We start from the raw sequence: 13,670 nt of genomic DNA on the forward strand, positions 1-13,670 counted from the left end.
TAGGCACAGGAAAGTGGCCGTCTAGGGCAGGATAGCTGCCAGCCTGGCCACCCAGGAACACGTTGGCATGAAAATCAAGGTGGTCCAGTGAGACCCCTGACCCTGAGCCCTGAGCTTAGAATGGCCGTACTGGGTCAGACCAAAGGTCCATCTAGCCCAGTAGCCTGTCTACCGACAGCGGCCAACCCTAGGAACCCTGGAGGGGATGGACCGAAGACAATGACCAAGCCATTTGTCTCGTGCCATCCATCTCCAGCCTTCCACAAACAGAGGCCAGGAACACCATTCTTACCCCCTGGCTAATACCACTCCATGGACCCAACCTCCATGACTTTATCTCACTTATCTTTAAACTCTGTTATAGTTCTATCCTTCACAGCCTCCTGCAGCAAGGAGTTCCACAGGTTGACTATTTGCTTTGTGAAGAAGAACTTTCTGTTATTAGTTTGAAGCCTGCTACCCATTCATTTCATTTGGTGTCCTCTAGTCCTTATATTATAGAAACTAATGAAGAACTTTTCTTTATGCACCCTCTCCACGCCACTCATGCTTTTATAAACCTCTATCATATCCTCCCTCAGTCTCCTCTTTTCTAAGCTGAAAAGTCCCAGTCTCTTTAGCCTCTCTTCATATGGGACCTGTTCCAAACCCCTGATCATTTTAGTTGCCCTCCCCTCTCCCACCCTCTCTCTTCCCCTCTCCCACCTCCTTTTCCCAGTCTCCCCAAGTTTTGTTCAATAAAGAGAGTTTCTATTTTTGAACACACATGTCCTTTATTTTGTACATCAGGAAGGGGGGCTATGGAGGGGTAAGTGGAAGGAGGTGAGGGAGGAATGGGGTACGAGCCCCCGATGGGGAGGACTGGGGTGGCTCTGCGGGCTGCTTGGGGTGAAATCTCTCCTGCAGCCCCCCGATTGACCCCCCTCTCCGGATGGCAGCCTGTGGCAAGTGCAGCCGGGCTGATGGCCAAGTGCTGTGATGTGCCAAGTTTGGGCACTCAGGGTACTCCAAGACAGGACTGCTTTGCAAGCGGGGAACCCCTGAGAACTGTCTGTCCGGGGTGGGGGTCGGGTCCCTTTAAGCACAGCCCTCGGCTAGCCTGAGACAGCTGCTCCATGGTCTAAGTCCTACTCTGATGCCCTGCCGGCACTGCTTCCGGCCATCCTTAACCTCGGTTCAGGGTCCACTCAGTGTGGACATGCTAGTTCGAATTAGCAAAACGCTAATTCGAACTAGTTTAAGTCTGGATGCGCTAATTCGAATTAGCTTAGTTCGAATTAACTAATTCGAACTAAGTTAGTTCGAATTAGCGCTGTAGTGTAGACATACCCTGAGTGATTGGGCAACAAAATGGCAAATGAAATTTAATGTGGATAAGTGTAAAGTAATACACATCGGGAAAAATAACCCCAAGTATACGTACAGTATGATGGGGGCTAATTTGGCTACGACAAATCAGGAAAGAGATCTTGGACAGTTCTCTGAAACATTATCGTGGACAGTTCTCTGAAAACTTCCACACAGTGTGCAGTGGCGGTCAAAAATGCAAATAGGATGCTAGGAATTATTAGGAAAGGGATAGAAAATAAGACACAGAAGATCTTACTGCCCCTGTATAAAACTATGGTACGCTCACATATTGAATACTGTGTACAGATGTGGTCTCCTCACCTCAAAAAAGATATTTTGGACTTGGAAAGGGTTCAGAAAAGGGCAACTAAAATGATTAGGGATTTGGAACAGATCCCATATGAGGAGAGGTTAAAGCGACTGGGACTTTTCAGTTTAGAGAAGAGGAGACTGAGGGGGGATATGATAGAGGTCTATAAAATCATGAGTGGTGTGGAGAGGGCAGATAAAGAAAAGTTATTTATTAGTTCCCTAAATAGAAGAACTAGAGGACACCAAATGAAATGAATGGGGAGCAGGTTTAAAACTAATAAAAGAAAGTTCTTCTTCACACAGCATGTAGTCAACCTGTGGAACTCCTTTCCAGAGGAGGCTGTAAAGGTTAGGACTATAACAGAGTTTAAAGAGAAGCTAGATAATTTCATGGAGGTTAGGTCCATAAAAGGCTACTAGCCAGGGGATAGAAATGGTGACCCTAGCCTCTGTTTTTTAGAGGCTGGAAAAGGATGGCAGGAGACAAATTGCTTGATCGTTGTCTTCGGTCCACCCTCTCTGGGGCACCTGATGCTGGCCACTGTCGGTAGACAGGATACTGGGCTAGATGGACCTTTGGTCTGACCCAGTACGGCCGTTCTTATGTTCTTATGTTATGTTCATAAGCTCTCGAGGGGCGTCAGGTGGAAAACTGGCAGAAAGTTATCCTGGCTGCTATGAACGCTGGACACCACCTTCAGGAGGAATGCTGGGTTCAACCAAAGAGGAATCTTACCTATATGGAAAACAGTGTGTGGGGTTCGGACATTAAGGTGCAAAGTTCCAACACGCAGCATGCGGAGGTGATGGCTACCAGAAAGGCCACTTTCCAAGAGAGATAAAGGAGCAAACACGTGGCCAAGAGCTCCAAGGAGAGGCCCCTCTCCCCAAGAGAGAGGAGAGGACCAAGTCGAGGTCCCATGTAGGCACAGGATGCTTGACTGGTGGGTGGAGTCTGTCTAGGACCAGGGGCTCACAAAGACTGCAGCCTGCCTCACCTGGGTGAAAGGCCAAGATAGCTGCCAGGTGGACCTTAATGGACGAGGTCACCAGTCCCTGATGCTTAAGGGACATGATATATTCCAGCATATAGGGAATGGAAGCAGAGGTGGGGGTCAATGTGGCACTTGGAGTACCAGTATATACATCATTTCCATTTAGGCAGGTGTGTGACCCTAGTGAAGGCTTTTAGCTCCTAAGGAAGATGTGTCTGACCTGCTCTAAGCAGGCTCTCTGCTGAGTTCAACCATGTAGCCTCCAACCCATCAGATGGAGAGAGTGATAGTCTGGATGGTGGAAGCAATCGTGGTCCTATGTGATGAGATCCACTGGCCACACTGCACAGGTTGTGAGAGCTTTGAGGTATGCTTCCCAGCTCAAAGCAGACATATTGGTCATGAGAGCGGCTGAGGGTTGTGGTGGGTGAAGGAAACAAAGAACTGCATGGTCGTTGGAACCGTTGCTGACTCAGCCCACGGCCCTTTGCCAGGTACCGTTATCGAGTCCTTGGTGCAGGCAAAACTTGGGGCTGAAGAGCTGCGGCCCTTGCCCGTCTTCTCCACGCTGGTGCCCCGTCTGTGTCTCTCACTCACCTTCTCAGAGGGCTTAGAGGTCCTGTGGGGAGGCTCCTGAGCCGGTGGATGCGTCCCTGCAGCAACGGAGGATGGCTCAGTCATTTTGGAGGTCTAAGGGCTTTGTTGAACAAAAGCACCCTCAGCTTCAGCTCCCAGTCATGCCTGGCACGCGCAGTTAATTTACTGCAGTGAGTGCACTTCAGCAGGACATGTCTGTCTGAGGCATTTGATGCACCGCAAGTGCCCATCCGATGCAGGCATGGCATCCTGGCACTGGGGGCATTTCTTAAAGCCAGGTGATCCTGGCATGATCTTCTAGTCTGTATTACGTTTCTACTGACAACTAAAAACTTAAAACTGGGACGAGAATTTTTTTTTTAAATTGAACAGAACTGTAACTATTAAGAGAAAGAACGATCCTAACACTAATAACTATTAAGTGACAAGACTATAGCTCTGAAACTAATCTCCCGTACTCCTCAGAAAAGAGTCCTAACTCTGTCTGTGGCCGCAGACGGTTGAAAGGAAACTGGCAAGGCCAGACCATACTCAGCTGAACGGCGCATGCGAGGTCCGGCAGGGCTACTGCTACTGAAGATTCTCCAGTTTGCGGTGCTGGGATGAGCCCAGCACCTTGAGTGGAGACCCTTGGGGACACTATTCGAGGAAGAAACAACGAACTGCACATTTCGAGGCTCCAACAAAGCACCTCTAGGATGCTCTGCAGACACATCACCACTATGTCAATACTATCACAGTTCGGCCGGTAAATGGATACTAGCCAGGATTGCAGCAGTCAGAGGTGAAGCCTGGTGAACAGCATGACAGATGCAGACTGCCATGTGTCCAAGGAGTTTGAGGCACTGCCTGGCTGTGTTCATGGGAAAGGCAGAGAAAGACTGAGTTAACTGTGACATGGCCACAAGCTGTGGTTCTGGAAGGAACATCTGGGTAGAGTGAGGATCGATTTGTGGGCAATGATTACCCGAAACAGATGCATTAGCATCAACTGGGTCAGAAGAATGTGAGCATCCATCTGCTGGCAAGTCCAGCCCCAGAGAAGTCAATTGCCCAGGTACGGTAAACTGGAATGCCCTGATGGCACAGAAAAGTAGCACCACTGCCATGCATTTGCTGAAGGCACAGGACACTGTGGACAACTCAAGTGGGAGGGCAGTGAACTGGTAGTGGACACCATTCACCATGAATTGGAGGTATCACCTGTGGAATGGCTTGATGGTGATGTGAAAAGTCTCCTTTATATCAAGGGCGACATACCAATTCCCTGGAGCCAGGGAAAGAAGAATAGAGCTCAGGGAGACCATGCGGAACTTGTGGTTAGAGATGATTTGTTGAGTCCTCTGAGGCCCTCCTTTGCTTTGGAGATCAGGAAGTAGCAGGAGCAAAAAACCATGCCTCTGAACTCCTGAGGAACCTCTTCCGCTGCCCCTACGGCTAGGAGTGCTTGCACCTCCTGCAGGAGGAGCTGCTCACAAAAGGGGCCCCTGAAGAGGGACAGACAAATGGGGTGGAAGGGAGAGTGGGAGCAGAACAGGATAGAATATCATTTTTCCACTGTACAGAGAACCCAGGCATCCAAAGCAAACAAGACCTGGTGGAAATGGGGCAGATGATTCTGGAAGGGAGAGGAGAGATCCAAAAGGGCAGTTGGTACTATGACCTTGGGTGCACCCTTCAGAAAGGCTGCTTCAAGTGGTTTTTGCCTGCCCCAACTGGGGACAGAACGACTTATTTCAAGGCTATTTTGAGCAGCATCTAGAATAGTTCCACATAACTCTAGAGGGAAAGAGTCTTTGGGCTGGATTGCTGGGATGTACACGCCTAAGAGTTCCATGGTGTTTCTGGAGTCCTTCATGCTGCGCAGGCAGGAATTGGCCTGTTCTGCAAAAAGACCTGTGCCTTCAAACAGGAGGTCCTGGGTGATTTGCTGGACCTCCAGCAGAAGAGCAGATAGTTGAACCTGGCGTTGCAGCACATAGCAATCCCTGAGGAGAGCATTTGAGCTGTAAAATCTGCCGTATCCAGTGACGCCTGAAGAGATGTATGGGCAACTGCCTTCCCATCCTGAAACAACACAAATTCATCACAGGAGTCTGGGCACAGGAGCTCCTTGAGTTAAAGGAGGAAAGCCCAGGAATTATAATAGCATCTGCTCAGGGTAGGTTGTTGATTAGCTACCCTAAGGAACAAACCCCCTTTGGAATATACCTTGTATTCAAATAGGTCAAGATGCCAGTGCCTGGTGCCCCTGCCTCTCCTCCTCATTCACAAGGGAACACTGTGGTGGGGAGAGAGGGGGAGATGAATAAGCACTCAAAGCCCTTTACAGGAATAAAGTATTTTTGTTCAACTTCCTTGGCTGTTGGGGAGACAGAGGTGGGGGGATGCCAAATGGTCCTGACAGTGAACTAAATAGTTTGAATTATGGGAAGCGTTATCCTGGACAGAACCTCCATGTCAAGATGTCCACCGAGGAATTTTCCTGCTCAGCCACCCCTTCCACTTGCAGGTTGAGACTCCAGGCCACCCTATGGTGCAGATCCTGCAATGCCTTGTAGTCTGGGGGGGGGGGGGGGGGTGAGGAAGTGCCAGCCACTGCAGAGAAGAGGAAGAGGCTGAAACTATTGGTGGGGCTGAGGCTGGCACATCCAGCTGTTGTGGGCCAGGGGCAGGGTCCACTGGAGCATCTGGGATAGCAACCAGCAACAGGGCTATTAGGGCTGACCCTGAAGGAGGGTGGCTAATCAACACTTCTCAGACCTGGGACTCTGATGGCACCAATGGGGGTGCTTTGGGCAAGGCTCCCTGTGTCCACAGGGTCCAAAATTGCCACTGAGGTGACCATTGGTACAGAGGAGCGTCCTGCATGGGTTCAGACAACACAGGCGCTGATCTGTCTGAAGCACCAAAGGCCACATTCGAACACAGCCATGGTGATGCAGAGCAGGATGGCCACATTTGCAGGCAGTGTCAAATAGCCCCTGCCTGGAGAGCAGTGCCGAGGAGAGAGATACTGTGGTTGAGACCTACTTTTGGACCTTGAGTGGTGCTGGAACCTCAAGCTGTGCCTCAGGGAAGAACAGTACAATGGTAGAGCAGGTGCTGGGAGGACGAGCCGCTTCTCAATGGAACCAGTGCCTCGAGGGGTAGCGGTGTCACCCATGAGGTTGCAGCAGTTAGTCTGACTGGAGTCTTGAGTCCAAGCAGGGTTGCAAGGAGCAATGCCGAGTGGATGGCAACTGTGGGCTAGATCCAGAGTGGGACCAGGATCTGCTGCCCAAAGACACCCTCAAGCAGGAGCAGCTCTCTGGGGTGCCTGGGCTGCCACACCAAGTCTTTCTTACGTGCCACTGCTGGGACCACAGCCAACTGGGCAAGTAGCCATGCATGCGACGTGCGCACACTTAAGAGCAAGCACTCTAAGAAGAACAAGGCGTTTAGGGTATGAGTCTGCAGAATGCATGCAGATACACTGGATTTATCTTCAACTTGGGCTAAGCATGCATAATGAATGTAGTATTGGGTCCACAGAAGCAGGTCTCCTGAAAGTGTGAAATGACTTGTGATACCTAACCCACTGTGAGCCATTTATACTTTTTTTTATGAGAATGTTAGGGATGGGAAACTATCACCAAACATGGGGCCAGTGAACAATCTCTGGGGAAAACAGACCAAGCAGAAGATCCCCATAGGTCAGCCTATGCTAAGAGACTAAGATCAGAAACTGCCAGAAATGTAAGAATTCTCTTACCACTTCATGTCCAACTGCAGTCTGAAAATCAGCTCTGAACAGGAGAGGCAAGGTGAGGGAGGGAATGTCTTTTATTGGACCACTGTCTGTTGGTGATTGACACAAGCTATTGAGCTCCACAGAGCTCTTCTTCATGTCTGAGAAAGGTACTCAAGAGTGTCACAAATTCAGGCCTGGCAGAAGCAGACACAGCTCCAAAGAAATCTATTGAGTTAAACACGAAGCTAAATTTGGCTCATACTGGTGATTTGTAATCAGAGATGGAAGTTAAAGTAAGAGGCTTATAGCTGCCTTCAACTGCTCTTACTGATTTTCTTATATCCTTTTCAACCACAATGTTCTCAGGCTCCTTTGTAAAGGGAGCTTTATTAACTCACGTGGTTGCTGATGCTGCATCACTCAGGGTACGTCTAGACTACATGCCTCTGTCGCCAGAGGCGTGTAGATTAGGCTACCCGGCATAGGAAAATGAAGCAGCGATTTAAATAATCGCCGCTTCAATTAAATTTACATGGCTGCCGCGCTGAGCCGATCAGCTGTTTGTCGGCTCAGCGCGGTAGTCTGGACGCGCGGAGGTTGACACATCAAAGGCATTTGTCGACCACCCAGGTATGCCTCATTCCAGGATGCATACCTGGGTGGTCGACAAATGCCTTTGATGTTGACACCCGCGCATCCAGACTACCACGCTGAGCCGACAAACAGCTGATCGGCTCAGCGCGGCAGCCATGTAAATTTAAATGAAGCAGCAATTATTTAAATCGCCGCTTCATTTTCCTGTGCCGGGTAGCCTAATCTACATGCCTCTGGCGACAGAGGCATGTAGTCTAGATGTACCCTTAGACATAAAAACAAGCAAAGGACATAGGAAGGACATGGTAATGTCTCCTGGCAACCAGAACGTGCTCAGAAATGCATTCTTATAACCAGGGCTTGACAAACCGCGGCAAAATCTACTCACCAGCCCCGCACTGCGCATGCGCAAGACCCACATTGCGCATGCGCGTGCCGCCGGTGAACAGGGTGAACGGCTGAAATCTACTCGCCATGGGCATTAGAAATAAGCCATTACAAAGACAAAGCAGGAGTAGAAATCTTTAGATTTAAACAGAAACTTTGAACAACTGGGCAGTGTCAAAAATTTCAAATGACCTAAAAACTGCTCCAGTAATTTGACCATAATCCAGAGCTGGGATGTGCACCTCTTGCAGTCAGAACGGTATGTAGCTGAATGTTTACCTTCATGGTGGGGTCCTTCTCCACTAGAGGACGACAGTACACAGGCACAGGGACATTTTTCATGCGGGTGTCTTCCTGGCCACCATTGGGACTCAGCTGTGGAGGAAGAGGAGGCAGGAAAGAAAGAACAAGGTAGTGAGATAATTAAAAACCATGCTATAACAGAGCTATCACTATAAAGGCATAACAAAAAACCATTAGCCTTAGAAAGACCTTGCAGTTTCTCACTGCCAATGCTTGTGTATACAGGCAGTCCCCGACTTACGCGGATCCGACTTATGTCGGATCCGCACTTACGAACGGGGCTCTCTCGTCCCGGAGCTCACAGGCAGCGATCCGCCACCTCGACCTCCGGGGCAAGAAAAGCTGCTCCCAGTGCCCCTGGTCTGCTGGACGAGGGGATGGATTGCACCCTCAGCAAGTTTGCAGATGACACTAAGCTAGGGGGGAGGTAGATACGCTGGAGGGCAGGGATAGGGTCCACAGTGACCTAAACAGATTAGAGGATTGGGACAAAAGAAATCTGATAAGGTTCAACAAAGACATGTGTAGAGAGTCCTGCACTTGGGATGGAAGAATCCCAAGCATAGTTACAAGCTGGGGACCAACCAGTTAAGTAGCAGTTCTGCAGAAAAGGACCTGGGGGTTACAGTGGATGAGAAGCTGGATATGAGTCAACAGTGTGCCCTTGTAGCCAAGAAGGCTAATGGCATATTAGGTCGCATTAAGAGGAGCATTGCCAGCAGATCCAGAGAAGTGATTATTCCCCTTTATTCGGCTCTGGTGAGGCCACATCTTGAGTACTGTGTCCAGTTCTGGGCCCTCCACTATAGAAAGAATGTGGACGCACTGTAGAGGGACCAGCGGAGGGCAACCAAAGTGATTAGGGGACTGAAGGACACAATCTATGAGGAGAGGCTGAGGGACTTGGGTCTATTTAGTCTGCAGAAGTGAAGAGTGAGGGGGGATTTGATAGCAGCCTTCAACTTCCTGAAGGGAAGTTCCAAAGAGGATGAAGAAAGGCTGTTCTCAGTAGTGACGGATGGCAGAACAAGGAGGTCTAGGTTGGATTTTAGGAAAAACTATTTCACTAGGAGGGTGGTGAAGCACTAGGATGGGTTACCTAGGGAGGTGGCATCTCCATCCCTGGAGTTTTTTAAATCTCGGCTTGACAAAACCCTGGCTGGGTTGATTTAGTTGGGATTGGTCCTGCCTTGGGCAGGGGGCTGGACTTGGATGACCTCCTGAGGCCTCTTGCAGCTCTAGGATTCTAAGAGAACTCCTCCTCCAATGAATCCAGAGAGCATACAGAAACTATGAGTTTGACCCAAGCCCATCAAACAGACAGCATGTGTCTGTACTAGATTTAATTCCAATGCTGTACCAACAACCAGTAACTCTACCATTAGGGGAAGCTGGGTCTCTGTTGGTTTCATTTGGGATTGTGGATAGCCTGTTCATCCCCTTCAGCCTTGTAGCACATGGTTCCTACCTGCTTGTACTTTGCAGGAAGGCTCCATCCACAGGCCTGTAATCGACCGTCGTCATTCCGCACATGCTCTCGGACTTGGCGGTACTGCTCACGCTTCTGTTCACGACGTGCGGATGATGTACAGTCACTGAGGAGAGAAGCAACAGTGTTACTTCTCAATCTATGGTTAAAAACAGAGGCAGATGGTCAAGGATGCGTTGCCGTGGCAGGTGGAAAAAAGCAGAAGTCAAAGAATACAAAAAAGGAAATAAAAGTGTCTTTGACAAGGAGAAAAGGAGGAGCTGGAAACCAGATATAAAAGCGCTAATGGAAGGAGAACCCAGGGAAGTCCTAATCATTAGCTCCCTCATCCATTATGGTAGAACAAGCTCTTGTCACTTGACTTGCAACACTCCTAACCCTTCAGAGATGGTTCAAGGAGAGGAGACCACAGCCCGAGCCCTGACATCCCAGGTTCGGGGAGAGGAGTCCGCAGCCTGAGCTCCTCTACCCCAGGTGGGGATGAACAGCACTCTACCATCATATAATTTAAGAGCTGGTTAGACAAACATCTATCAGGGATGATCTAGATGGTGCTTGGTCCTGCCATGGGGGCAGGGGACTGGACTCGATGACCTCTCGAGGTCCCTTCCAGTCCTAGTGTTCTATGATTCTATAATCCAAACTCTTTCCACAAAACACAGCAACTCAAAAGCTCAAAGCTGAAAATCACAGAGCACATGCAATAAAAGCAAAGCATTAAAGTACACTGTGGCAGTGGCTCAAAGTGGGGAGAGGAAAGAAATTCTGCAGCATCAACAGCTGAATGGTCCTCTTCCAATGCTAAAAGTGTGAAAATCAAATACTCCAGCTTGGTCAGTGCTGCGGAGAAAGCATCCAGGAGTCTCCAGTTGAGCCTGGGAGAGGACAGAGGGTACAGGCTCTGTCCTGCTGCTGGTGGAGACTTCAGCATTTCTACCAAAGCCCTTCCTCTTCCTTCCACTCAGCCCAATCAGACCATATGGTCAGAACATGATCTAGACCTAGTGGACAAATGAACAATAGAGCCACCTTGCTCCTGGCTCATCTAGGTGAAATCTCATCATGGCCTAAGCAGCACAAGATAAAACCAGAGATCTCACATTTGGGAAGACAGTGCACTGCTAATCTGCTAAACCTGCCCCAGGGAGAAGTGAGGGTGAAAGATCAGGTGGAGATACACAAGCACCTACAGAGAGTTCGCAGTTAAGGATAAACAGCTTCAATAACAAGTCCGCTGAGAAAAAGCCCATTTTAAAGCAATTTTGCTGTCATTTGGCTGAGCTGCAGACGGTTAGGCAGAGCAGCAGCAAGGTCTGGCTTTGCACATAGCAAGTGACTCACTCTTCAGGGAAGAATTCTAGGGTGCGGTTGCCTGAAGAGATCTGGCACATGGTATGGCTGCGGCGTTGGCTGAACCCAGCTGCTGTTGGAGACTTATAGTGGATATTCACCGATGGGTAATTCCTCTTCGCAGGTGGGGGGCTGGAGGAAGAGCTGAACAGGCGACTAAAGCTGGGGATGGAGAGAAGCCAACAAATAAGAACGAGAAAAGCAGAAGGAAAATGCAATACAGATTCAAAATACAAAAGCAACAAGCAAAAGAACAGCAGTCCTGAAAACCCTTCCAAGAAACTGCCCACATCTGAATGCATTGTCCATTAGCACTAGGAGATGGGCTTATGTCTGTGTGGCTTCACCAATGCTGGCTACCCTGTTCTGTTGACTTATGAGGAGAGGCTAAGGGATTTGGGCTTATTTAAGTCTATAGAAGAGAAGAATATGGGGAGACTTGATAGCAGCCTTCTACTTCCTGAAAGGGGGTTCCAAAGAGGATGGAGAGAGACTGCTCTCAGCAGTGGCAGATGGCAGAACAAGGAGCAATGGGCTCAAGTTGCAGCGGGGAGGTCTAGGTTGGATATTAGGAAAAACTATTTCATTAGGAGGGTGGTAAAGCACTGCAATGGGTTACCTAGGGAGGTGGTGGAATCTCCGTCTTTAAGAGGTTTTTAAGGCCAGGCCTGACAAAGCCCTGGCTGAGATGATTTAAATGGGGGTTGGTCCTACTTTGGACAGGGAATTGGACTCTATGACCTTCTGAGGTCTCTTCCAACCCCTATGATCAGTTATGCTGTGATCACTGTCTCTTGATATAAACTAATTCTGAGTATGTGAGAGAATCTATTCTACCTCTCCAGTCTCAGATGTAAGTAATCTCCACAGGGTTTATAAAACAAGTCGTGTAATTTAGATCTGATTTTCATTTTACCAAAATCAATGATGTTTTTGCGGTAAAGTGGCTCAGATAATAGCTTACAATTTTGACTCATCTCTACTTAGATTCTGTTTCTGGTGCTATCAAGCTGATGCCTAAAATAGTAAGAGCAACACTAGCATCTTTTAAGTCTACCGAGGCTATCCAGTAACTTACAATTGCCAAATGGTGGACTTCTTCTTCTCCTGGACAGATGGGTGCTCCCGGGAAGCTCTGAGGAAAATGTTTCAAAGAACCATTAATTTCAGCATTATGTGAAGATGTTGTTTTCCCTTTTACCTAGCATCAGGCCAGCTGGTTGGCTCCAGCTGCAAAGAGGGGAGAGAGTGCAGACTTAGGAGTCCTTCATTCAAGAATTTATTCTGGAAACATGGGTCAAAGGATGACATGATCAAAAGGAGCCACCTGCAGTAATGAAAGGAGACTAGAGTAGATTGTGTCTCTGTGTGTGTATGATGTGGGAACAAATGCTATAAATTTAAAGTGGCATCAGCTCCAATCACTACCCGGTCCAGTCAGACACTGGTAATCAGAGGCTAAGATATTCTTTCATTTTTAGCTGTAGCCACAGATATTCATTCATTCAGGGGCACCCTTAATCCTGATTTCCCATGTTATAAGGTACATACAGGAAACCTTCCAAGATTCTTCTTAGCTAGCAGGATCAACCCTGAACACAACCTCTCAGGGCCTCCATGTAACTCTGGGAAGTTGTGTCCTTATTCTCTGCTGCAGCCCAGCTATTAGAACCAGGAAAGAAAGTTTTAAGCCCGCTATGTTCTAAAAACCTTCAGCAATTCACAATCTGAGTTCTTTATTTGGGTCCCACCAATTGTAAGGTCCAACCCACAGGCAAAACATGTGACAGGAGTCTGCCCCAACCACTTCTGTACAGGAACACCCAGCCTCACCTGATCATCTCTGTCCACCTGACAGCTTCCTGTAGTTCCATGAGCCTCTCTTTGTACTGGTTGCGCTCCATCAGGACACGGGCCATCTCTACACGGGTAAAGCGGCGGCGCTGGGCTATGGGAATGTTATCCTGCAGGGGGGAGGAGCACTGCTTCAGCCAACAAGAAATGGGAGGGGATGAGGTTAGTAAAGAGGAAGTCAGGAGGTGAAATACAACTGTTACTTGACTGCCTATCTTGTTTAATGTTTCCCCTCCCACCCGAGGCTTTAACTGTAGCCAAATGGCCCCACCAGCAGCAGTTTGGGACAAAAGCAGGGAGCATCATGAAACAACATTTGTTCATAAGGAGCAAAGAGGGAGGAGGCATCCTGCTCATTTTCAATGAGCAGAGAAAATGGTGGAGCAGGAGGAACTGCTACTACTGTTAGGCAAGGAAAGGGCTTTTCCTAGTCACATGGCACGACTGCACTCACCTGCTCTCTCTCAGGGTTTTGCTGATTGTAAGGCGGATGCCAAGGAGGCACTTCCTCCCTTTAACCACTGCAGCATGGAGAAAAGGACATGGGCAAAACTCCCCAGCTAGCCAGTGATCAAGGCTACCGATTAGGATGGGGCACAACAAGCATGCTCAGCTACCAGACCAGGAAGGAAAAGCCAGTTGTAAGGGGAGCACAGAACATTCTGCAGGATTCACTAGACAGAGACCTGGGAGAGACATGGGCACA

General features: G+C 48.8%; 1 protein-coding gene across 22 annotated transcripts in view; it reads right to left on the minus strand.

Moving 5' to 3' along the window:
- The window catches only part of MAPK8IP3 (mitogen-activated protein kinase 8 interacting protein 3), a 126,876-nt gene that overhangs the window by 25,989 nt on the left and 87,217 nt on the right, over positions 1–13,670 (minus strand). For 9 of the 22 annotated variants that reach the window (XM_089782173.1, XM_089782163.1, XM_089782172.1 and 6 more), the window contains 5 exons: positions 12,944–13,095; positions 12,189–12,245; positions 11,102–11,272; positions 9,740–9,899; positions 8,248–8,343 (listed from right to left, as the gene is read on the minus strand). In XM_089782173.1, the coding sequence (XP_089638299.1) occupies positions 8,248–8,343; positions 9,740–9,899; positions 11,102–11,272; positions 12,189–12,245; positions 12,944–13,095 (636 nt within the window). The remainder of the gene's footprint in view (positions 1–8,247; positions 8,344–9,739; positions 9,900–11,101; positions 11,273–12,188; positions 12,246–12,943; positions 13,096–13,670) is intronic. The other 13 variants (XM_089782170.1, XM_089782171.1, XM_089782169.1 and 10 more) reach the window with 4 other exon arrangements.

The sequence above is a fragment of the Pelodiscus sinensis genome, chromosome 15 (genome assembly GCF_052426305.1).
Source record: "Pelodiscus sinensis isolate ZL-2025 chromosome 15, ASM5242630v1, whole genome shotgun sequence".
Lineage (NCBI taxonomy): Eukaryota > Metazoa > Chordata > Testudines > Trionychidae > Pelodiscus > Pelodiscus sinensis.